Consider the following 27,091-nt stretch of genomic DNA (forward strand, 5'->3'; position numbering starts at 1 on the left):
CCCAGCCCCTGATTTAGATGCTTGAAGAAATTCAGTTTTAAAAGAGTATAAAAATTGTGGCAACAGATTTTTAAGATTTTTTAAATGTGCCTTAGAGTTAAAAGAATTACTTCAAACTTGGCCTTTGCCTGTGACTTTTCTGTAAGAGGAGGGCCTTCCAAGAGTCTGACAGGCTTTGAGTACAGAACCCAAAGAAGGCATGACCAGGTACAGGCAACATCACGTTGTAAGACTGAGAGGAATAAAGTCGACATTGCAGCTTAACCCATAGGTTCTTGTTGAATAATTGCTCAAATTCTTGAACCCAACATAGGTTTTCCTTCATAGTCTTCGTATTCCTTTGCATGTAGACTACCTTTACATGAACCATGTACTTTAACTATATCCTAAAATATGCTTGTAACAAAACACAATAAATCCTGTCTTTAGCATGACTCTAAAGTCATTTAATTGCATAAAAAATCACAATAACATCAGCTAGAACAATTTTAAAAGCAAAACTTAGGTTTAAATTCATTAGAGATCTCCCACCCCAGGGAGCAAAATTACTTTTTAATAATTGGTCCCAGGGGAGGGGGCTATTTGAAGGAGAGCTGGATGAGTCAGGTTTAAAACAATACCACCCAGACCTTTTATTTAATATCAAGTAATTTAATCAAGACAGACAGGACTGTACTTGGCCCTTATTCACATTGATGTTTTTGTCCAGACATCTGCTGATGTGCAATGTAACTAAATCACATCTCTTCTTTGTTGTGATGTTTTGTTGAAATGGCTCCAGCAAAAGCAGGTTCAGCCTGGGAACTAAAGCTCTTCTTATTTTATGGCCATAAATATCCACATTGCACTGTCACTTCCTCCCTGGAAACTTCATCTCAACCAGTGTGTCCATCGATATTTAACAGCTTGTGATATTCCTGCCCAGCAGAATTGCACAGCAGTTGGTACCAAGCAAAGTCCCAGTCTCTGACAGTGTGATAGATTGCCTTCACAGTGCTGCTACTCCTGTGCTGGGACAGCATGCTGAGTGGCCCAGTTCATGGTGACTGACCTGGAAGAGAAGGAACAAAGGACATTTGAACTTCAGAACCCAGAAATCCACAGACAGAAAGTCTTTTGAACGCTGATGATGTGAACTTTGATTTTCCTTATCTAAGCTAGATTTTCCAATACTGGAAACCCATACCAAATCAGTATCTTTTCTGGTTTGTGAAGACAGGCCAGGAGAAAATGTGACCTAAAAGGTGTTCGGTGAGGGTGAAGACAAAGATGATAGAGCTCCTCTGTCAGTTTGGCTGTGCTTTATGCAGCTTCTGTTGTGGGCTGCCTATTGAGAAGAATAGAACTTTCCAGGACCTGTTAGGTAGAAGAGGAGGAGAAGCTGGGATTGAAGATTTATGCTTAGGTATCAAACATGTATCCAACCATTCTTCACTTGTGTACCAGTTCATATGTACAAAATATACCTTTATTTTGCTTATTTATTTTATGTGGTGCTGCAGCTCAAACCCAGTGCCTCACACATGCTAGGCAAGCACTCTACCACTGAGCCATAGCCCCAGCCTGAGCATAATTAAAAAAAAACAACAACAACAACTAGGTCTGGAAGCTGGGGTTGTAGTTCAGCTGTAAAGTGCTTGCCTAGCATGTGCGAGGCCCTGGGTTCGATCCTTAGCACCACATAAAATAAATAAAATAAAGAGATTGTGTTCAACTACAACTAAAAAAATAAAACTAGGTTCTGAACCCAGGGCCTTGAGTATGTGTGCTTTACTACTGAGCTACAACCCCAGCACCATGTGGGCAAAATAAATCACACCAACAACATTCAGCTGTTCTGTAAAACTGAAGCTGCATTTGGCAACATTCCCAAACTTCAACCTTTATGGCACCTGGACTTTCTTTCATTTAAACATACTGCTCGTGTCACTGTGAGCAGTGGAGTGTGGGCTAACTCTGGATATGTTTGTGCTACTTCTGCCACCAGATTCTTGATTTTTTTAGATCCTTTGATCCTGGATGTGTATCCAATTTGACGTTTTCTAATATGGTTAAACTGCTCATCAGCTTCTAATGATGCAAAGTTTGGAAAATAAATACTTTCAAGTTTATTCAAAGCATGCAATAAAGACTAAGCTTTAAGGAAAAACTAATTCCATAAACACCATGAGGCCTTTCTATGGATCTTGAATATTCTCATAGTACAGATAACTTACATAAAGAGCTATCATGTCAAGTTTATTTGGTATAAATTAGTTTAATAAAAACCAATGTTCAGGTGGGCTGCTTTCTGGTTCAAGACAAGGTGGGGCAGAGCACTTTTCCTTATTCCTCCCACAAAGTGCAACTAAAAACTCAAAATATGGGCTGGGGTTGTGGCTCAGCAGTGGAGCGCTCGCCTAGCACATGTGAGGCCCAGGGTTTGATCGTCAGCATCACATAAAAATAAATAAATAAATACATAAATACATAAATAAAGGTATTGTGTCCAACTACTTCTAAAAAATAAATATTTTTTAAAAACTCAAAATATGACAAAGAAGACTAGAGTGTTGAGAGATAAATGCAGACTGATTAGGAACCTTGGTAATTGAGAAACAACTTAATATGAGTTCCCTGGATTTTCTTTTTGCCTCCTTTATATCCTGGAGTGGGTGCTAACAAAGCCAGCAAGCCAGAAATGGACAAGTTTTTTCCAGTTCAGACAAGAAAGAAGCTACTAAATGTCAGGTGCCATGGTGCATACCCAGCAACTCAGGAAGTTAAGGCAAGAGAATCACAAGTTCAAGACCAACTTTAGCAAGAATTAAAATTTTAAAAAAGGGCTTGGGATGTAGCTCAGTGGTAAAGCGCCCCTGGAATCAATGCCCAACACACACACACACACACACACACACACACACACACACACAGCAGAAGCCCCTAGAAAAGCTTGTTATCTGTAGCCAAAGGACAGGAAAAGGTTAGCTTACAAAGACAAAAACCAAGCACCACAGGAAAAAACACTACCTCCTGTTAGCAGAGGCCTGGTGGGCCTAATGGAAAGCCACAACTTTTGGACTGCTGCCCTGACCTGGCAGTAACTAGGTGGTACACTGCCGAAGCCAAGTGCCAATGACTCGGCTTGGCACAGAATCACAAGCCACCACACAGCTCTGTAGGTTCAAACAGCAATTCTTTATTCCGGATCTCACACCAGCCTCCACACACGTTCAGGGGCAGTCTCGTTCTCCCGCACACTTCACCTACTCCACGAGGCTTTTTCCAAAATCCCATTTGAATCTCACGAGAACTCAACGGGAACAAGCAACAGGAACACCCTAATCCCAGCAGCAATAATCTTCAACCTCAACTTCCCTAAAACCCATATTCTTAAACCGGGAAACGCCTTAAACCGGGAACACCCTAAGCCCAAGGACCGGGATACTTCCTCAAACCTGCAGGATACTTCCTCAAACCTGGATCCACCCTCGATCACCTTGAGCAGGGTCATCTTTCTCAAACACACAAGCAAGGTCGCAGCAAATTTCCAAGGCAAGTCCATTTAACATGGGGTACACTGGCAAGGATTACGATGCGTCAATACCTACTTGGTAATGGCCCTCAGCATCTCCCCCCTTCTGATTAATTAAACAACAAGCAATGTGGCTTAGGACCGTGCCTGGTAGGTTGTCCAATTCAACATGTGGTTCTTACCCGTCATGGGAGAGCTGACCTTTGGGCGTCAACTTCCTGTCTTAGGTTGAATCCACTGCAACCAGATCAACCCGTCACTGACTACCGGTCCAGCATTCAGCCATGCTTGTGGATAGGCCTAAGCACCAGTGGGGGGGTGAGGTTCTTGCCTCACCTCTGTTGGCCCCCAAATTTTAGACCATCACTAGTAGAAGGGAGGAAGACACAGAAATGCCAAGACACCAAGCCAATTGACGGCTCCTTTGGAAAAATTGCGTCACTGGTGACACCATCAGCAAAGATGCCAGTGTTACCACAATTAACATGGGGTGCGCTGGCAAGGAAATTGCATCACTGGTGACACCATCAGCAAAAATATGCCAGCAGTACCACAATTCGCTGCACCAGACGATAGTTCACAATGCATGCAACTGATATATAGTCCAGGCAAGTTCTGCAGGCAGTTCAAAGTGGAAGAGTCTATCAATATGTCCATTTCCTCCCAAAGTAAATCAAGTCCTTGATTGAGCATTACTTGTTGAGTTATATTCATTGATGCATCAGTTTATACAGTTTACTGTGATCATAGAAGCTGTAGTTTGGTTTTCTTAGTCTTCACAGGCACTGGGATGGAGATGGGAATTCTGGCAATGATGTTAAAGAGACATTATCCTGAACAGAATTATTAAATATAATGAAAAGGAAAAGTGAAAGTAAACAAACAGATCTGTTAATCACTTTTAAAAACAATAGCAAGCAAACAGATCTGTTAACCACCTTTGAAAACAATCATTAACAGCTGTTTACCTAATTTAGATTAAACCACTTAAATCACGTGAATAAAAAAAAAAAATTCGGATCCATTTTTTCATGAGCGCTCCTCAAATAAAAATATGGACATACAGACATACTGACATGCAACACAAAACAGTACACACATAACATACAACACATAAGACAATAATAAGTAAAGGCCTTGTAGCTATACCTAAGTGAAATCTCCATTGCAATGTTTAAAAACTCCACAGTCAAAAAATAAAACACAGTCAAAAAACAAAACTGATCAGAAAAACATTAACCTAGGTTTGTATGAGCTCAAAAAATAAAATAGAACTTTATGATGTGGGAAAAATGCAATAATAAAATAGATATTGAAAAAAAGCACCGTGGTTAATCACTGTCGCAGATGTAAGAATAGCCAAGCTGGAGCTCTGGATATCAGCTGTTATGGATTTCAGTCAAATCATCTTCTTTTTCTGTAGAAATTGTTTTGGTTAACCTCTCTGGAATCCAAATCGGCTGCTGTTCTCCCTGTGGGAACACACAAACGGAACCCCGACTCCAGACAATAACTGGGTCGGGACCTTTCCATTGTCCTGTTAGAATATCTTTCCAAAGTACCTTAGGCTTATGTACATTTTTCGGATACATATGTCTTTCCGCAGCACTAAGTCCTGATGAATCCAAATTTAGAAAGTTTAGAGTAAAAAGGGTTATTTTAAGTTTATCTTTGGGGGATATATACCCCTTTCCAATTCCCTCTTTTTGCTTTAATAAGTACGTTTTAATAGTTTGATGAGCTCTTTCAACTATGCCTTGTCCCTGTGGGTTGTATGGGATTCCTGTTATATGAGTAATACCAAAGGATGAGCAAAATTGTTTAAAAGAGTTAGAAGTGTAACCAGGACCATTATCAGTTTTTAACTGTTTAGGAACACCCACAGTGGCAAAATTTTGTAAGCAATGAGCTATAACATCTTTAGTTTTTTCTCCGGCATGAAGGGAGCCCATCAAAAATCCGGAAGAAGTATCAACTGTAACATGTAAATATTTTAATTTTCCAAATTCTGGCAAGTGTGTGACGTCCATCTGCCAAATATGGTTAGGTATCAGTCCTCTAGGATTGACTCCAAGATTAACTTGTGGTAAAAAGGTCACACAATTTTGACATTGTTTTATTATATGCCTGGCTTGTTCCTTAGTTATTTTAAAACGCTTTTGTAAAGTATTAGCATTAACATGAAACCTTTTATGAAAATTTGTAGCTTCTTCTACAGTAGAAAAAATATGTATATCATGTGTAGTTTTATCTGCTAAATCATTGCCCAAACTAAGGGCTCCAGGCAATCCTGTATGTGCCCTGATATGTCCTATAAAGAATGGATCTTTTCTATCCCAGATTAGACTTTGTATAGTGGAAAACAAAGAGAAAACAGTAGAGGAAGGGGAAATCCTACCAGCATCTTCAAGGGATATAATAGCGTTAACTATATACTGACTATCAGAAAATAAATTAAATACAGAATCTTTGAACATCAGGAAAGCTTGTAAAACTGCATTAAGCTCTACCTTTTGAGCTGATTGTTTGGGAACTAAAAATGTAAAAGTTTGATCAGGGGTAACTACTGCAGCTGTACCATTATTAGACCCATCAGTGAATATATTTGGAGCATTCACGATAGGTGTTTTTCTTGTCATTTTAGGAAAAACTACAGGATGCTTAGACCAAAAAGACAACAAAGGATTAGATGGTAAATGATTATCAAATGAAACATTTGATTTACACATGATTATTGCCCATGTATTTAACTCATTAGCTAACTCATCAATTTGCTCCATAGTATATGGAGTAATAATTTTATTGGGAGAAATTCCAAACACTCCCTTTGCTGCTTTTATTCCTTTGAGTATTAATTGTCCTACAGCCTCAGGATACCTAGTAAGAATAGTGTTAGGAGAGTAAGATAAATGTATCCACAATAATGGACCTTCCTGCCAAAATACTCCTGTAGGAATATTTTTTGTTGGTAGTACGATAAATAATAAAGGCAAACTTATATCAATTCTATCTAAATGCATATTTTCCATATATGTTTCAATAATTTTTAATGCCTTTCTAGCTTTAGGAGTTAGCATTCGGGGTGAATTTGGATCTGATGGACCTTTTAGAATATCAAATAAAGGTCCCAACTCTCCTGTTGGTATGCCTAGATAAGGCCTTATCCAATTTATATCTCCCAACAACTTTTGAAAGTCATTAAGTGATTTGAGTTGATCTACTCGTATTTGAATTTTAGGTGGACGGACCATGGTTGAGGATAATAGAACTCCTAAATAATTAATTGGAAAATTTAATTGTACCTTATCTATTCCTATCTCTAGATTATAATTTTTTAACAAGTTTGTAAGTGTGGCATAACATTCCAGCAATGTGTTTTTATCTTTATGTGCTAATAATACATCATCCATATAGTGAAATATTTTTAGTTCAGGATTTTGATTTCTAAGTGGCTGGATTGCTTTATTAACATATATTTGACACATAGTCGGACTGTTAGCCATTCCTTGAGGGAGTACTTTCCATTCATATCTCTCATCAGGACCTTCATGATTTAATGCAGGGATAGTAAATGCAAAACGTGGACTATCCTTGGGATGAATTGGAATCGAAAAAAAGCAATCTTTAATGTCTATAGCTAAAACATGCCACGTTTTTGGTAAAGCAGACAATTGAGGAATCCCTGATTGAGCAGGTCCCATAATAACCATCTCATTATTAATTGCTCTTAAATCTTGTAATAATCTCCATTTACCCGATTTCTTTTTGATGACAAAAATGGGAGTATTATGGGGAGATACAGAAGGTTGTAAATGTCCTTCCGCTAATTGTTGTTTGACCAGATCATGGGCTACTTGTATCTTTTCTTTAGTCAGGGGCCACTGAGGAACCCACACTGGTCTTTCTGATTTCCAAGTAATTTTAATTGTCTCAGTGGCCCTTTCTGAAAATCCAACCCATGTCTGTCTGTTCCTTGATCTATTTGAATTGGTGCTGCTATACCTTGCTCTTGTTTTCCTAATCTTTTTTCTTTCCTGATACCTTGTCTAGCCCTAGTAGTGGGCGCATTAGGATTGATGTTATTTGTTAACATCAAACCTAGTTGATCTAGGACATCTCGTCCCCATAAATTAATAGGAAGGTGATCCAAAACATATGGCTGTATAGTTCCTTCACATCCTTCAGGATCCTTCCAATCTAATACCATAGCACTTCTATGGGGATTAGTCGCCACTCCTAGGCCTCGAAGCGTTTGAGTGGCTTGTTGTAATGGCCAATGTTTTGGCCATTCTTGAAGAGATATGATGCTAAGGTCAGCACCTGTGTCCAGCAGGCCATTAAACTCACGACCCTGAATATTTAGTTTTAGCATTGGGCGAGAATCTAAATTTAAAGACAACATAGCCCAATCTACACCTGTGGAGCCTAATCCCCTGGAACCTCTTTCTACATTAAGACTAGAGAACTTATTATGTAGGCTGGGTATTATTAACAACTGTGCTATTCTATCTCCAGGTGAAATTACTGATATACCTCCTGGAGAACTAGCTATAATTTTTATTTCACCTACATAATCGGGATCAATTACCCCAGGACTTATCATAAGTCCTTTTAATGTAGATGAACTACGTCCCAATAATAAGCCTACTGTTCCTTGGGGAAGAGGTCCTTTTATTCCTGTAGGAATGATTTGAACTCCCATCTCTGGAGTTAATACTGCTCTGGCAGAGGCGCAGATGTCCAACCCTGCGCTCCCTCGGGTTTGTCTGATGAGGGATTTAATGGACAATGTGTCCTGGGCACCACCCTTATGGGGTTGCTGGGTTCCTCCACTGCCCCGTATATTTGTGGTTGTGGGCCCCGGAGCATTGGGCCCCCCTGTCCGTTTTTTGGCAATGAAGCCTGATGCCTTTCTCCACGATATCTTGGGTAAATACCTGATCCTTCTCCGTTTTTTGATAAGGGAGTACCTTCTATGGTGGTTTGAGAACGGCATTCATTAGCCCAATGTCTCCCTCTACGGCATCGTGGGCAAATACCCGGTATTCTATTCCTTTGATTTCTAGTTTTGTTAAAACCTCCTCTTATGGGGCAACTCCTTTTAAAATGTCCTGTTTGTTCACAATTATAGCATGTTTCTGGCCTGGCATCTAAAGCCTGTTTTACTGCAGCTGCCATGACTTGCCCTTGTTCATTAACATCTCTACATAATTTAATATATGTGTTTAAATCTTCATGCCTCCATGGTCTAATAACCTCTCTGCAGCAACGATTTGCTTGGTCATAAGCCAATTGTTTTATTAATGGCATTGCTTGTTCTGTGTCACCAAAAATTTTGGCGGCCGTTTGAATAAGCCTATCTACAAAGTCAGCGTAAGGTTCATTAGGTCTCTGTAATACCTTAGATAGCTGACCTTGTAAATCTCCATGTCCTTGTAAAGTCTTCCATGCCCTAACTGCGTCTGCAGCAATCTGTGCATATACAGCAGGATCATATTCCATTTGTTGCCGCTGACCCTCATAATCTCCTTTTCCTAGCAGCATCTCTAGATTTCTTTGAGGGTAACCGGCTGCTGCATTTCGTCTAGCTGTCTCCCTGCAAAATTCCTCATTGGCAACCTTCCATAACAGATATTGTCCTCCATTTAGCACAGATTTACACATGCTAGCCCAATCTGCTGGCGTCATGTCCAAGTTAGTAATGGACTCCACCATGCTTACTGTGAAAGGGGCTTGAGGACCATAGGTTGTTACAGCCTCCTTTAACTGCTTCACTGTTTTAAATTCTAAAGCACGGTGAATTCGCTGCCCTCCTACCTGTTCAAATACAGGGCATGCTAATCTTTGAGGTCCTGTCTCAGGATCCCATCTATCAACTACGATGGGGTTTGAGGGCCATTCAGCTGTCTCCATCGGCGGGGCTGATGGTTGAATTACACCCTCTGGTAATAAAACGGAGTTAGTAACAGCCTTTTGTTGTGGCCTTTTTCCTAATAACCCCTTTTCCTTTAAATTTTCTTCCTCTCTCTGACTAGCTCGAGAGACCTTCTCTTTTCCTTGATCTAAAATGTCTTTCTCCATGGTCTGAACCTCTAACAATTTACTTAACAACTTTTCGGTTTCTTTTTTACTAATTTCTAATCTTCTATAAAGATAACGCAACCCAATAAGATAACATAAGAAAAAACCGCAACTGAATGAAACAAAAACTGAATAAAAATTCGCTGTATCAATTTTCTCTTTCTCGGGGCTAACAAACTTCAAACCTTGAGCGAACCATTTTTCCCAGTTTGCCTGAGAAATTTCTAGGGACAGGCAACTTGAAACAAAAACGAAATAAATCAAAACAAGAACACATTGTTTTTGGAAATGGTCACCCATTCTCTCGCCTTCCCTCAGGGGCGAGCAATTTACTCACCTCCAAATTTCAGATGTTCCCCGTACGGGCCACCAAATGCCGAAGCCAAGTGCCAATGACTCGGCTTGGCACAGAATCACAAGCCACCACACAGCTCTGTAGGTTCAAACAGCAATTCTTTATTCCGGATCTCACACCAGCCTCCACACACGTTCAGGGGCAGTCTCGTTCTCCCGCACACTTCACCTACTCCACGAGGCTTTTTCCAAAATCCCATTTGAATCTCACGAGAACTCAACGGGAACAAGCAACAGGAACACCCTAATCCCAGCAGCAATAATCTTCAACCTCAACTTCCCTAAAACCCATATTCTTAAACCGGGAAACGCCTTAAACCGGGAACACCCTAAGCCCAAGGACCGGGATACTTCCTCAAACCTGCAGGATACTTCCTCAAACCTGGATCCACCCTCGATCACCTTGAGCAGGGTCATCTTTCTCAAACACACAAGCAAGGTCGCAGCAAATTTCCAAGGCAAGTCCATTTAACATGGGGTACACTGGCAAGGATTACGATGCGTCAATACCTACTTGGTAATGGCCCTCAGCAGTACACCCCTTCCTCCACAAGTGTGCCGTCTGTGGAATCTTGCTAAAGTAGAAGATTTAAATAAGATTCAGAGATGCATATGGTAATATCCCAATGTCCAAGATACAATGAAAAGAGTACTTGTCCAACTAAGAACCAGGAAAATTTCAACTTGAATAAGAAAAGAAAATGTGACTGGTAGATACTAACACTGAGATGACACTGGTATTGAAATGATCCAAAAAAGTTTTAAACAAATATCATTAAAATGCTTAAACTAGCAATTACAAACACACTTGAAACAAAAGAAAATTATATTTTCACCAAATAGATATGTTTTTGAAAGAAACAAATAGAAATTTTAGAATTATAAATTACAACAACCAAAATTTGAAAGCCTTACTAAATGGGCTCAATAGCAAAACAGATGGCAGAGTAAAGAAGTACTGAATCTGAAAACAGAACAACAGAAATTACCCAATCTGAACATCAGAAGATAGAATGAAAAAAGATAAACAGAGTCCCAAGGGCTGATGGTATCACAGTAACGGATTTACTATTTATGTTAAAGTTCTAGAAAGAGATTGGAATTGAAAAAATACTTAAATAAATATGGTTGAAAATTTCCCAAAGATGATAAAAGACATAAACTTCCAGATTCAATAAGCTATGAGAACCCCAAACAGGAAAAACCCAAAGCAATCTACTCCAAGGCAACATAAACAAACATCAGAAAAACAGTCCAAGAAAAAAATCTCAACCACAACTAGAAAGAAATGACACATTATTTATGGCAACAATTTGAATGCCAGTGGATTTCATATCCAAAAACCTAGCAGTTCAGAGGAAGTGGCACAGTTTTTAGACAGTGAAAGAAAACAACCATCAAACCAGATTTCTATATCCCATGAAAATATCCTTCAGGAATTAAGATGAAATAAAGACATTCACAAATGAAGGAAAACTAAGAGAACTTGTTGAAAATACAAGTGCTACATAAGAACTGTTAAAGGGCTGGGTGCCATGGCACACACCTATAATCCCTGCAGCTTGAGAGGCTGAGACAGGAGGATCACAAGTTCAAAGCCAGCCTCAGCAACTTCAAGGCACTAAGCAACTGAGTGAGACCCTGTATCTAAATAAAATACAAAATAGGGCTGGGGATGTGGCCCAGTGGTCAAGTGCCCCTGAGTTCAATCCAGTTTAAAAAAAAAAGAACTACTAAAGGAAGTAGTAGAAAATAAATGATAAAGGAGGTAAATTGAATCATCATAATCATCATATATGAAGAACAACAGAAAGAGTGAATAAACTTAATAGACTATTCTCTTGAAATTGTAAAACTGTTTGATAGTTAAGGCAAACATTACAACATTGTATTTAGGTTCTCAATATATGTAGAAAAAATATTTTTTAAATTATAGGAGGGGAAAGATAAAGGAACTTCAGTGGAGATTGGTTTTTTATACTTCACTGGAGGCAGTAAAAAGTTGACATATGTAGACTGTGATAAGTTACATATGTATAATCCAAAGGAACCACTAAAATAACATACAAAGAGATACCCTAAAAAACACTACAGATAGATCAAAATGAAATTATAAAAAAATGTTTATGTAACACAGGAAGGCAGGAAAAGGGAAACAGGAACAAAAATGAGGAACAAAACATTTTTAAATGGCAGAATTTTTAAGCTCTACAATATCAATAATCATAAATAGTTTAAAACAGTTTGTCAGTTTGGATATTTTTTTCTGCAGTGCTGGGAATTAAACCCCAAGCCTACCAAGTGCTAGGCAAGCTTTCTACTACTGAACTACACCCTCAACCCCAGAATGTATTTAAAAACATGACCTAATCATATGCTGTCAATAAGAAATTCATTTTAAATATAATGGTATAGGTAGGTTGAAAGTAAAAGGATATAGCAAATAAACATTAATCAAAAGAAAGGAAGAGTAGTTATATTAATATCAGAAAAAATCGATTTCAGGACAAAGAAAATTACCAGGGACAAAGGACATTACATAATGGTAAAGGGGTTAATCCACCAACACTACATAGCAATCCTAAATGTGTATGCACCAAACAACAGAGTTTCAAATTTCCCAGAGCAAAAACTTAAAGAACTGAAAAGAGAAATACTCAAGTCCACATTTGTAGTTGAAAAATTTAATACCCCATCTCAATAATTGATAGAATCACTAGACAGAAAATCAACAAGGATATGAAAGTACTGAAAAATGCCATCAATCAACAGGTTTCATGTGACATTTATTAAACATTTCTTCTATTAACAGTAGAATGTATCTTCTTTTTCTGTGTATATGGGACATTCATAACATAGACCATATCCTGTTTCAAAAATCAAACCTGAACAACTTTAAAAGAGCTGAAATAATAATAGAATGTATTCTCTAACTATAATGAGATGAAACTAGAATAGCAGAAAGATAGCAAGAAATTCTTGAGACACTTGGAAACTGAAGAACACACTTATAAGTAATTCAAGGGAAGTTAATATACTGAATGAAAATGAAAATGCAGTGTATAAAGTTAGTGAGGCTGATAGGGAAAACTATAACACTAAATGCTTTCATTAGAAAAAGTATCAAATCAACTATCTCAGCAACTACCCCAAACTAGAAGTAGATTTTAAAAAGCAAATTGGAAGTGAGATCATAATTAGGAGAAGAAATTGAAAACAGAAAATAAAAAACAAAATTCTGGTACTTTGAACAGATTAAAAAATTGATAAACTTATATCAAGCCTGACCAAATAAAGAAAGAAGACACACATTACCAATATTAGCAATGAAATAGGGAAATATCACTACAGACCTCAAAGACATTAAAAGGATTTAGAAAAAGACTAAAGTAAGAACAACTCTGTACCCAAAATTTGACAACTTAGATGAAATTGACTAATTCCTCAAAAACAAACTACTATAAGTCACCCAATAAGAAATAGATGATTTTAAAAATCCTATAGCTACTAAAACATGGAATAAGTAATTAAATGACTCCCCAAAAAGAAATCTCCAGGCCTAGATAATTTTGATGGAAAAGTCTACCAAATGTTTAAAACAGAATTAATATTGATTTTGCACAATCTGTTCCATAAAATTATGAGGCCAGTATTATCCTGATACCAAAACAAGACAAAATACAAAAAAAAGAAAATGTCTGACCAACAACTCTTATGAAAGTAGATGCAAAAAATCTTTAACAAAATATAAGCAAATCAAATTCAACAAGATATAAGAAGATTTAGATATCATGAGCAAATAGTTTATTTCAGGATACAAGGCTGGTTCAATGTTCAATAATTAATCCATGTAATCCACCGCATTAACAGGCTAATAAAATTCCATGGTCACATGAGTTGATGCAGATAAAGCATTTGACAAAATTTAACATCTTTTCAAGATCAAAAAATTCAAAGCAAATAGGAATAAAAGGGAAATTCCTCAACTTGATAAAGGACATTTACATAAACCTACATCTGGCCTCATTCTTTATGGTGAGAGACTGAATGCTTTCCCCCTAAGATCAGGAACAAGGAAAAGATGTTTAAACTCTCCACTTTTACTTCACATAGTATTGAAAGTTCTAGCCCATACAATAAGACAAGGAATTAGAAAGGAAGAAGTAAAATTGTCCCTATTTAGCAGATGATATGATTGTTATGTATAGAAAATTTAAGGAATGTAACAAAACTTTCCTACAACTAACAAGTGAGCTCAGCAAATTTTCAGGATATAAGATCAATATTTTAAAATCAATTTTATTTATACATACTACAAGTGAACACATTGAAACCCAAATTTTAAAATTCATACAATTTATAATAACTGAAAAAAATGAAATTCCTAGGTATAAATCTAATGGAACAGGTAAAGGACTAATATGCTGAAAACTGTAAAATACCAGTGAAAAAAGTCAAACAAAATCTTAATCAATAGTCATTTCATTCATGGATTGGAAAACAGCATAATAACAATTTCAATTCCTACATGGATCTATAGGTTTAACAAAATTCCTATCCAGTGCCCTCAGTGTTTATTATAGATACAGAGAAGCTAATTCTAAAATTTATATGGAAAGGGAAAGAAACTAGATGGTTAAAACCTTTTTGAAAGAGAATAAAATAGAAAATTCACTCTACCCAAAGTTAATCCACCAAATGTGGTATTGGTGGAGGGAGCTGCTTAAGAGTAATGGTAAAATAATCCTTGAAATACCAGCAATGTTGAAGTGCAAGCATTCCTTCAATGTGACTTTGAAACAGAATGCAAGAGGAAACAGTTTGCTAATGAAGAACTTTGTCCCCAAACAGCCAGGGAATCTACTTTAAATGGCAGAAATGTTATAATTTCCAGATTTTCAGCCTGAAAAAAAAAATAAGTGGCAGTGGGAGGGATGCCAGTTATATTTGCATTTGTCAATAATAGCTTCAGTCCTATTGAATTTGAAACAACTCTCAGGTCAAAATAAAGCAAGACAAAAAACAGACAAAATACATACCTGGGAAATATGGGATGAAACTAACAGAGAAGCCATTTGTGGAGACCTGGGCAGCCTCAGAGGATGGCTAAGGAGATTTAACGCTCCAGTCATCCCCACCCATCGTGGGAAAAATTCAGAGTAAAGCTTCAATCCACATGAGTCATTCAAGCTCCACAGTCTATCAGTGCCAAAAATTAAATGACCATTATATTTCCCCAATAGGTTAAAATACTAACATGCATCTTATTTTATGATACCCACCAAACAAAATTTTCCCAAAGTTTTGCACTCCCTTGATAACAGATGAATGCATACCACACCAGTATTAATAAAACTGGGCATTAATTATGTATAATTTTATGTTTTTATGTATCAGTTGAAAAAAATAAAAATAAAACTGGGAAAGAGCTGAGCTTGCCTAGTTGACTTTTGTTTTTTCCTTTCATTGAGCTGCTTTGAGATATAGTTTTAGTTGGCATATGTGATCGCTTTTATGAATAAACTCCAATAAAGGAACTGAGTCAGTATTTTATAATGTATATTCAGATGGGCCACCTGCAGATGTTCACCATCCACCATGTGGGGGTGGGAGGATTTGAGAGGACATGGGACTGGAAGTGACTGGAATTTAGACCTACAATTCAGGCAGCAATTTGGTCCCCACAGGGCCTGGAGGTCAAATGAGTGCTGGAAGGTAGTCACTGGGGCTGCCCATGAGGACTTCCCCTCTGTCCACCAGCTTTAACATTCCCAGATTAGAATGGCTAGTCAGAGAAGAGAGTCTGTGGTTTAGCCAAAGTGTAGCAATCACTTCCAGTATCTTTCTGCAAAGGAAGGCATTCTGGTTATTCAACCCTTTCTATCCTTTCCTGCCCAGGGTCTAATGTAGCAAAATGGCCTCATGGCCAAGAGCTGATTTGTGAGGGAGCAAGATACTGGATCCTGTAAATGGGTCGTCTCCCTAGCTTGTAGGATTGCTAGAGAGTGCTACACCTAGTATAAAGACACAGATTTTTCCTGAACTTAAAACAATTTTTCTTCCTTTTTTACTACTGAAAAATAAGACTATTTAAAAGGCATTTTTTAGTGCCATATATTTTGTTATTCTTTGGGGTGGTGTTTATATTCCATCAACCATCGCCTTTTTGTAAAGTTATCTATTATTAACTACTGTTTTACATGTACATATTTTTTGGGGTATTCTGTGATAACTTGACGCAAGTATACAGTATATACTGGTCAAACCAGGGGAGCTAACATTTCTATCTCCTCCTTTTTAAAATTCTTGCTCAGGGCTGAGGTTGTGGCTCAGTGGTAGAGCACTTGCCTAGCATGTATGAGGCACTAGGTTCAATCCTCAGCCCCACATAAAAATAAATTTAAAGAAAGGTATTGTGTTCATCTACAACTTTAAAAAGTCTTGCTCAACATGTAATACTTGTATATCTTTATGGAGTATGGTGTAATATTTCAATACATGCACATATAAGGCACTAATCATTTGAGGGTAATTAATATTTCTATCTCATTGTAATTCCTAGCAGTAGTTGGGGGAAGGGTACAAACAGACAATGAAGTCTATTTTTTTTTATCATTTGTAGAACCTGAAAAATGTTTTCATTTTTACATCCATGTCAGTGATATTCTTTATTACAACAAGAGACAGTGTCTACCTTTATTGCTTCTAATATCTGTATATTTAATATACACCAGCCTTGAGCTAGTCTTAAGTCCTATTTTTAAAATATGTTTATTTTAGTATTTTTGGCTTACTGTTCCTGCAATCTCTCTGAGGCAGTAAAGAGCCCTTTTTGATGCAGTCTGCTCTCAGTCATGGGAAAAGTGACCTCAAAGCTCTGGGACATGCTTTCCTAATGTTCACCTTATCTGTCTGTTTGGAATGACGTCTTCAATTAGGCTCTCAGTTCCCTCCTGGGGCTTCTCAGAACTTTCCTCACTTTATTATCTTTACTAAAGTCCCCACCCCAGATGTTCTCCCCAAGCCTTACAAATGTTCTGTGATGTTCTATGTCTGGGCAGAACCACATGATTCAGACCTTCACTGAGACTACTTTCTCTGCTTCCAGACTGTGGGATACCATGACTGAAGGGTAATGATCTAACAACAGCACTCTCTGGAAGTATTCCCTCCACAGGTTTTTATTTCAGGTCAGACAGGGAGTTTTCTTTCTTTTCTTTTTCTTTTTTCCTTTTGTGGTGCTGGGGCTCACACCCAGGACCTTGCACATGCTTATGTGAGCACTTTACCACTGAGCTACACTTGCAGATCCAGACTTGAGGCTCCTTACTTATAGGAGCCAGAGACTACCCTACCTCTCCCAGGACCTTTAAACACTCCCTCCTTATGGCAATGCTTCGCAGAAAGGGCTTCCATTCCATAAGCAAAAACTGGTTAGTTTTGGAAAGTGGCTCTACAGGAAAGTCCTTGTTGCCTGTGTCCATTTTAAGCAAGGGGGTTCTGCTGGCTTGGAACACAGTCATCATTGAAGTTGAATGTGGTGGTCCTTTTTCACAGCCTTTTAACCTCTGGATTTAAAAATATTCACCATCCACTGAAGCTTCAATTTATTCTGAACCCTCAGCAGGATGGTCTTTAATATGAACAAGGCCAGCTGCAGAAAATGTCAGGGCCTGTTGCTGGCTTGGTGCCTGGGGACAAAGGCGGGGGGTGGCAAGCAAAGCTCAAGGATTCCAATTCTCATGAAGACATCACTGAGCTCTGTAACTTTTCTCCAATTGAAATAGCTTCCTGTTCAGCTCCCAAACAGTTCTTTACTTCCCAGTGTTCTTGAACTTGGGCCAAGGCTGTTTCTTAGTCTCTACTGTTCATATTCTATACCCCACTTGAGTAGAAATGTTTCTTTCAGCAGAGCAAGTTTCTTCAGTTCCACTATGAAGCAAGAGGATGGCAAGCCAGGAGACCTCACAGAGGGAGAGAGAGGCGGGGGGGGGGGGGGATTGAGAGAGCGAGTGAGCACTTCATTCATTTATTAGTCACCTTGTTGGGCTAGAATGTCAGATGCAAACGTTTAGATTCTTTTATTTCATTCTTTTCTGGGCTGTTCATGCTGAGAGCAGGCTGAGATAGAGGCATACTGGAGAATTTAAAACCAGCTGTTGTCAATGTTTTTAAAAAAAAAAACATCATTCCCAACTATTTATATATATTTGTGTTCATGGGAAAAATATCTGCTTAGACTAAGAAGAACCTCTTAGAAAACCCTCTGAAACCTTCCTCTAAAACTGCAAGGGACGAGGGATGTAGCTCAGTGGTACAGCCCTTGCCTAGCAACATGTGATGCCCTCAGTTCATTCCCCAGTGACTCAGACAAACCCTGCAAATGGGCATTTCTGCTTCCTTCTGTCTCTGCCTCAGTGAGACCACAAAGTGGGCTTTCCAGAATATAGAGAAAATGTATGAAGGGTTAGAACTTATTTTAAACATTCACATTTCCCCAATGATAGTGTCCCCAAATGGTTGATGTACGAGTCAATTGTCAAAAGTCAATTGTAGATGATCAATAATCCACACCAACAGTACCAGAACAAGGCCATCTGAACAAAAACCTGGCTGAAATCTGATGCTGCGTGCAAGTGTGGTTTTATAAGGGAATGATAAAATTGTTGTGTCAAAATGTATCAGTCCTTCAAAATATCATAAGAAATGACACTCCCTAAATACATGTGAACTGCGGAAGGGCTAAGAAATTGATTTCATCTTGGAATCCTAGTTACCACAAACCCAAGGTACAAGGCAATCATTCATCATCTGAGGTGAACTGTGGGGGTCAGTGAAAACCAGGGTGCAGGCAGAAAGGATTTGCCACCCATCAGACTAGCCAAAGTGAAAAAAAAAAATCCAGCTTGTTGGAAGTCCAGGAAACAGGCACTCCAAGAAACCACTGATGTGAATGAAATTTGGTGCAACTTGAAGAACTTTACCCCTCAAGTTGTAGAAAGTGTATACCTTTTGCTACCCTTCTATTATAGAAGTTTTTCTGACTGGTATTCTTACATGTATGCAAAGATAATATAAGGATTTTACTAAAAATGCAATGAAATATAGCAAAACACAGGGACAACCTAAATGTCCTACAGTATGGACTTAGGAACTAGGTAAATATGTTACAGTACATTCCTATGATGAAATATAATATGGTCACTAAAAAGGATATGGCATGGCAAGATTTCTAAAGTATTAAGTGATTAAAAAAAGTACAGGACAATAAATACAGTTCAATTCCACTTATATATTAAAAGGTAATATATTCTGCTTGAATTTGCATAAAACATTTTTAGAAATATACCACAAGAAATGTAGTGATTTCTTCTAGGAAATGAGACTGGCAGATATTTTGTACCCTTTGACACTGTTGAACTCTCTTTTTACCTCCTGTTTACATGGTTTCTACAAATTTTAAAGATAATGATTTAAAAACAAAGAACACCCAATTTTAATCTTCTGGATGTGTTATCCTTGACAATTTACCTAACCTCTCTGAGCTTGCTTCACTATCCATAAAAGGGGTTACAACATACTTCATAGAGCTGAGATGAGGCTTGAAACCATATGTATTAAGCATGTAATACAATGCACAAAATAGGCACTCAATAAAATGTCACCTCCCCTTAGCACCAAAAAGCCTTGGAAATGTCTTTCAATCTCTCTCTTTTTTTTTTTTTTTTTCCTGTTCTGGGAATGGAGCTCAGGGTCTTGAGCATGCTAGGCAAGCACTCCACCACAGAGCCACAACCTCAGCCTCCAATCTCTTCTTATACTTAATCAAGTATTAACTAGGAGATCCTGGCCCTATAGCCTGGCTCCCTGCATCCTAATATAAAAACTGATATTGTAGCTGGGCGAGGTGGCCCACGACTGTAATCCCAGTGGCTCAGGAGGCTGAGGCAGGAGGATCATGAGTTCAAAGTCAGCCTCAGCAACTCAGTGAGGCCCTAAGCAACTCAGTGAGACCCTGTCTCTCAATAAAATACAAAATAGGGCTGGAAATATCGCTCAGTGGCTGAGTGACCCTGAGTTCAATCCCCAGTACCCTCCCCCCCAAAAAAACTGATATCATATGAACCAAGAAATGACTTTGCACACACACCTCATTTTGCAGGATCAGCCTCCTCCCCTGCCTCACTCACCAGACTTGAATCTTCAACTTTTCCTAAGCACCAAATCCACCATCAACTGAGGGATCCTGCCAGGGAAGGTGGGCCCATGCAGGAGCTCTAAGAAGGTCTGGATCAGTGGAGCTCCCAGGGGGCAAAAATGACTTGGACTTGGATGTGCTTTAGAAAACTAGTCTCACCCTACTGCAGCAGTGCCACTCAGATACCTATCAATGTACACACACCCCCATAACCATCACCACCATCATCATCCTTTCAGCCCTCTAACTTGAGCACAGCACCCAGGTTGATTTGCCACTGAGAGTCTCAGCAAATTTTGTTGAATGAGAAATTCTATATAGGAAAAATGTTTTTCTAAAATGTTTTAGTAGTTAATAGACCTCTATTTTATTTATTTATATGTGGTGCTGAGAATTGAACCCAGTGCCTTCACACATGCCAGGCAAGTGCACTACCACTGAGCCCCAGCCCCAGCTGAGGAAAAATGTTTTTAAAATGCCTATTCTTTAACAGAGTTTAAGCCATGGGTTGTCTTTTCAGTGATATTTATGCATATGCTTACATAGAATGTTTGTGGCTTGGTCCCCTGATTAAAATGCAATAACTTTCAGATGGATTGTTAGGGATTTGGTGGTGGCTGGTCATTTCTTTTTCTGTTTGAATAATTGCCTTAGAAATATAGCTTCCCAGCCAGGTGCAGTAGTGCATGCTTGTAATCCCAGCAGCTTGGGAGGTTGAAGCAGGAGGATCTTGAGTTCAAAGCCAGCCTCAGCAAAAGCTAGGCCCTCAACAATACACACACACACACACAGAGAGAGAGAGAGAGAGAGAGAGAGAGAGAGAGAGAGAGAGAGAGAGAGACATATTGTCAAGAACAAAGAGCAAGGTGTTCTAAATGCCTGTAGGGTGTTGTGGCTGGAACCTCAGTGGTATAGCTAACGTAGCAAAGTTCCAACTCCAGAACCAATAAAATAAAATGTTTATAGGAATGAAAGCTTGGGTCCCACCAAGGATAGAGGTCAAAGGCAGACATGCCGAAAAGGACAGGATAAAAGATCAGTCTGTTTACAACAGTAGTGCCCAATGTATATACAATCATGGACTCTTAGATGAGAAACTACAAACAACTACATATTTGAAAGCATATGAAAAGGTGATAAACGGACCCATGTGTAATTTACCTTTTCAAAATAATACCCCACATTTCTGGGGTACTTCACAGCTTCAAGATCTTTTATATAAATCACCATGGCAGACAGTTTGCCGCTCAGCAACAGTCTGATTCCCCATTCTGATTTTGCTCTAGTACAAGCAGCTGGGCCCAGGGGGATGAATCATTGACCGATCAAGCCAGTGGTTTTCAGATTTGGCTGTACAATAGAATCACCTGGGGAACTTTGACAACATCCCAATGTCTCAGTCTAGGGAACTCACAGAAAAACAATTAAATTAGAATCTCCTGAACTGGGAATATAGCTCAGTGGAAGAGACCTGCTTAGTATGTGTGAGGCCCTGGGTTCCACTCCCAGCACAAAACATAAAGGAGAACAAAAAATTTCCTGGGGTGGAGCTCAGGTGCTGGAATTTTTAAAAAGAAGTCCGTTGGGCTGCAGTTGTGGTTCAGTGGTAGTGCACCTGTCTGGCATGTGTGAAGCACTGGGTTTGATTCTCAGCATCGCATATAAATAAATAAAATAAAGGTCTATCAACAACTAAAAAAAATTTAAAAAAGAAGTCCCTTAACCATAGCTTTATTTTCTGAGGTTTGTTGCCCACAGTCCCAAGATATTATAGAAAATCCTGGAAATAATTAGTAAGTTTGCTGTTTTGATAATGAAATGTCACACAGTCCTGCTCAATCCTGTCCAAGACATAAATCATCGCTTCATCCAGCATACACACACTGTATATACTACCTGCTTGATGACAGTTGAGAAAGACTATATTCATAGAACTTATGATATATTGTTGTAATTGCTCTATTTTATTAATAACTATTGTTGTTTATCTCTCATTGTGCCTAATTTAGAAATTAAACTTTATCATAGGTATGTGTAGAGAAAAACTATAGAATATATAGGGTTTGGCACTATGGGAGGTTTCAAACATCCTTTGAGGGGTGACTTACAACATATCTCCCAAGGATAAGGAGAGGGGGCTACTGTAATTTCAGCCAGGGCTGAGGACTGCTAATCTAAATCAGCCAAAATGCTCTCATTCCCTTTTGCCAATTATTGGTCTGGGGCAGACTATGTGATCCAATTCTGGCCAAGAGGGAAGCTGGTGAGGATAAGAGGTTCTGCGAAAGGTTTTTATAACCAGATTAAATGAATGAGCATTGCATGAGGGAATACCTCTCCACCTGATAACCAGCTTTTTTCCTTTCTGCACTTTACAAACCTTGGGTTATTTGGGTGAGGATGTGATACTTGGCACTGTGGCTACTATTTTGTTACAATGAGAACATAAGCTAAGAAAATGTACAATATGGGAAGAGCTTGGGTTCTTGGTGACTTGGTTCTGGATGCTTCAGTCCTCACTTAGCTATGAGAAAATTTGATCTATTCCCTCCCTACTAAATTTTGGTTATTAGGTCTGGACCACCCAGCAGATCCTTGGGTTAACTCACATGCAGCCTCTCTTCACTGCTGCGCCAAGTGACTGATGGAGAGGATAGCTACAGAGCCATCAGCTTTTCTGTGGAGGTGCTGTTGGCAGCTCAGGGATATTTTATTTGCTCACGGTTGTGACATATTAGTAATAAAGTCAAGGGTATTTAGCACCCCAAACTAGCCTATAAGCCCAGGTGGGGTGCCAGGTTTGCTGCCAAGGGTAAGTTCCACCCTGGGGTAAGTTACACATTACCCCAGTGTGACTTCTTGGAAATTACTTCTCTGAGTCCTCATCTGTGAAACCGTTATAAATAACCATATATGTACAGTGTGTAACACAATGAAGGGCACACAGCCCTTTTTATAAAAATTCATTCCCTTCTTTTTCCTTCCCTTCCCTAGAGTATGAAAAACTTTAAAAAACTCCATTAATGGATCTGTAACACTTTTCCTAGGAAGGAATACAACCTTTTTAACACTTCCCCTGGTTGGTAGTAAGTGCCCAATGCTGGAGGAAGGGCTCAGTCACCAACACCTGGAAGAGCCTAAAGTTCCCACCCATATGTTCCTGCAGCCCCATAAAAAGGAAGCCTCACTGGCCTTCTAAACAGCAGCATGGACACCTTATCTCATAGTTAGTGTCACCTGCACAGACTTGCACTTCCTTAGAGGGGAAAATCTATGTTCTCTACCCTGCTCTCCATTTTATTCATTTCCTCACCCCAGCTGGCATTCAATAAATGTTCGTAAAAATGTTGGTGGGGGAGCAAAAGTTTCTGGGAGATTGTCATGTCTTAAAACCATAAAATGCCACAGCATTAGCCTGGGGGAGGAGTTCCCTGAGGCCTGTGAAGGATGATTAGGGACCATTTTGTTCCAAGTGTAAATACAGACCTAGCAGATGAAAGGATGTTTTTGTTAAGATGTGACAAGTCACCCTATGCCTTACCTTCCTTGGCTCTGGAAATCAGGAAAGAACACAGACTTCCTAACAATTACAGAAACTCACCAGCAAAACCTCTTGATTAGCCAGTTTCCAAAATCACTCTATAACCTTAACTCTATTAACAACAGCAAACTCCCATCTTCATTAACATCTTCAACCTTTGCCCCTGCTCCAGCATCATCCCAGGGGAATACTGAATTACACTATAAAATAATGAATGGAAACTTTAGTCACTTCCGTCCACCCAGCATTGCTTTTCCTCCTGTAGTCTGCACAGTGCACAAGGTGGCACTCTTCCAATTCACACAAAGTTTGGGAAAATACATTCCCATGCCACTAACTTGACTCCCATCATCAATATCGTGCAGAATAAATTCTTCCCTCTGCCCAGTGTTACACACCATATGTTGACCCCAACACTGAACACATTCTGAGATCATTCAGGGCCCACTTTAACATCTTCAGACATACACTTTTACAGAGAAAGAACAACAAAAAAAAGAGGGGATGACTTTTCACAAGCTGCTACTGCCCATCTAAGGTCCCATCTCTCAAACGGATGGGGTGGAGTGGGGGAAACACAGTCCTGAAGTCTTGTCGGTACTAGAGGAAGCTGACCAGGCATTCTTTGTGACCTGATCAACAAACGGGATATGGCCAAATATCCTGCAAACACTAGCGACTGGGAAGAGGGTGGGTGAGGGGGAGGGGGAGGGGCACACATGAGCCAAGAGAAAGCAGTTTATTCTATTCCATTATACCAAGGCCTGAGACACACAAATCTGCAAAAACTGTTGCAAGACCCGCCGGACTGTGCTTTGCATGCTTGGTACTCAGGAGGAAAGCCCTGGAACCTGAGCATAAGAGAGAAAGAGAAGAAATATTAAACAATGATTTGGGTTAGGTAGGGTTATGAAGTCAATACCGGTCCACCAAAACTTGCTTTTGGCTTTCTTTGTGCCAACAAACACTTCAAGGCAAAAAGTTGCCCCACATGACAAGTTGGCATTGAGATAACTTCAAAACCATCCACCTCAAAGGATTCCCTTAATCCTAATAGTCTAGGTATTAATTCCCAACCTCATGTTCCATTACACTACTTCAGACATTCTCTACTGTCCTCAGACCTCAGATACCTCCTACTTCATAAAGTGGACTGGGAATGCAGAAAACTGGGTTCTGCCTCAGCAACACTGAAACATTCTCTTAACTCGGGGTCCTCCTCTGTGAAGGTGGGTGGCTCATAAGCTGGAGAACCGATACAATCTCCTAAATGCTACAAGCAGAAATTTCCTATCCCTTTGGCCCTGATCTGATAGCATGGTATTCAGGATAGCACCATCTCCTAGTGCCCTCTTCCCTCTCCTCTCCAGCAGGCCTGACGCAGGCTCTCCGAAGACCCTTTCTAGAACCCTACCCGGCCCAGAGCCACCTTACCCGGATCCGCTCCGGGGGCGAGGGCGGGGGCTACGTAGCCCCGACAGCCTCAGTCTCCAGTGGGGTTTCCTCTTCCCCGGGTGACTCCGCGTCACCCTCCTCTCCGCTGCTAGGGTAGGCCAGCAGACGCATGGCTGGAGCACAGGCGGCCTCCACTTGGCGCACCTGTTCTCGGCTCAGGCGCTCGCGCCAGGCGTGCACTGCCTCACGAGCATCGCGTGCCGACAGGTGGAAGGGCCGATCGGTGCCATAAGCCGCTCCGCGAGTCATGTTGAGAGCAAAAGCCTCAAGCGCGGCTATCGCGCGCAGCCCGGCAAAGCGCAACAGGTGGCGTAACTGGGTGCGAGGCTGCCTAACCAGGTCCTCATAGCGCAGCCTCAGGTAGCGCCGCCTTAGCCAGGATGGAGCACCGCGTGCAAAAAGCAGGTCGCGCAGCCAGGCCTCGCAGATCACCTCAAGAGCACCAGTCAGGAAGAAATCTGCACGCGGCGCGGCGGGCAGCGCGCGGGACTGACCCCCCGGACGAGCGCCCACGCCGTGCGCTAGCAGCACGCGGTGAAAATGGTCGCCTTTCTGGCGGGTGCGCAACACCTGGATGCTCTCGCGCAGCAGTCCCTGCCTGGACTTGAGACGTGAGTTGTGCACAGCCCGAGGGTCGCGGAAAAGTTGCACCACTTTCAAGTTGAGACCTGGGTCACGCAACAGGGGCACCAGCACACCCAGGTCCAGCAGACGCACATCCTTGATGACCACCACTGGATACTTGCGGCACTCGGCCTCCAGGGCGCGTAGTGCCACGGGTGGGCAGCTGCGTTCACAGGCGGAGTCCTCCACGAGGCCGACCTCGGCTCGGGTTCGGGTCGCTCCGGGGCACAGCGGAGGCGAGCAAATGACCTTGTTGGTCCGCCAGCGGAAGAGGGCGGCTGTAGTGAGATTGGCTGTGTCCGTGGCTCTTGCGGCGGGGTCCCCAGGAGGTGCATACAGCTGCAGCACTGAGAAGTCACAACGGAAGAGCGAGCGCAGCATGTCTCGAAGAGCACCCTGCAGGCTTTCAGCGTCGCCCGGATAGAGAGCCTGCCACAAATGCCACATGGGCTCGTACAAGTAGAAAACGTCTGGGTGTTGGTTAAAGAGCTCTCCCAGGAAGGACGAGCCTGTTCGCCAGGTGGCGTGCACGTAGATGTGTTGTTTCTCCTGGGCCACTGTCTCCCCGACGGAGCTGAGGTTGCCTGGGGTCTTGGGGAACTGGTCTGCGCCCCCTTCTGCGGCAGATTGCGCCTCAGCGCCTTGCTCACGTTCGCCAGCCGCCGCTGCCTCCAGACTCCATACTCCCAGGCTGCGCTGCAGGCCGGGGCAGTGCCCGACGCCCTTATCCTGGTCGCGACCGCCGTCCAGTACCGAGGGGATGAGCAGCAGCACCAGCGTGTACAGCACCAACAGCAGCGCGAACTTGCAGTGTTCTCGGCGTCGCCGCCGGCGGCCTTTCATCTTTTAGCGACCCCCAACCCCACCTCCAGAGCGGGTCAGAAGCAGGTTCTCGCACCTTCTTTGAAATCCCGTCTGGAGTCCGCTCCTCTGGTCTCTCCCGGTCTCTGTGCCCGGGGAGGAGCAGAGCAGCCAGGCGGTGCATCCACAAGGGGAAACTTGGGAGGCGGTGGTGCTAGTGACGGCGCCCCTGTCCTCTCAGCACAGCCTCTGGAGAGCCGCCTATTGGCCGGCTTGGCAACCGCCCGCCCCGCCTTTAACCTCCACAGCTTCTCCCCGCCTTTCTACCCTACAGTTTGCCCATTGCTCTGCCAGATCTGGGCGGGGCTGCAGCCGGGTGGGGACGCCAGCTGGGGCTCACTGAGCCAAGCCCGACCTTTCCCTAAACCTTCTGTAATGAGGTCAAGTCTTAAGGAATTGACTGCAGTCAAGGGAGGGGCTTGTGTGTACAGAAAGTGCCAAGTGACGGGACATGGATCCCACC

At 41.0% G+C, this 27,091-nt stretch overlaps 1 protein-coding gene across 2 annotated transcripts; it reads right to left on the minus strand.

The window, feature by feature from the left end:
* Positions 1-521: 521 nt before the first annotated feature.
* Chst7 (carbohydrate sulfotransferase 7) lies at positions 522-26,764 on the minus strand. Of its 2 annotated transcripts, none has more exons than XM_026413751.1 (2): positions 25,123-26,764; positions 522-1,051 (listed from the first exon to the last, which is right to left on the minus strand). In XM_026413751.1, exon 1 carries the CDS (start codon positions 26,608-26,610, stop codon positions 25,153-25,155), a length of 1,458 nt encoding a protein of 485 aa, XP_026269536.1. In that variant the 5' UTR covers positions 26,611-26,764; the 3' UTR covers positions 522-1,051; positions 25,123-25,152. The 2 variants fall into 2 exon arrangements, with proteins under 2 accessions (XP_026269536.1, XP_026269537.1); XM_026413752.1 differs by lacking the exon at positions 522-1,051 and adding an exon at positions 24,497-24,539.
* Positions 26,765-27,091: the final 327 nt, after the last annotated feature.

The sequence above is a fragment of the Urocitellus parryii genome, chromosome X (assembly GCF_045843805.1).
Source record: "Urocitellus parryii isolate mUroPar1 chromosome X, mUroPar1.hap1, whole genome shotgun sequence".
NCBI classification, from domain to species: domain Eukaryota; kingdom Metazoa; phylum Chordata; class Mammalia; order Rodentia; family Sciuridae; genus Urocitellus; species Urocitellus parryii.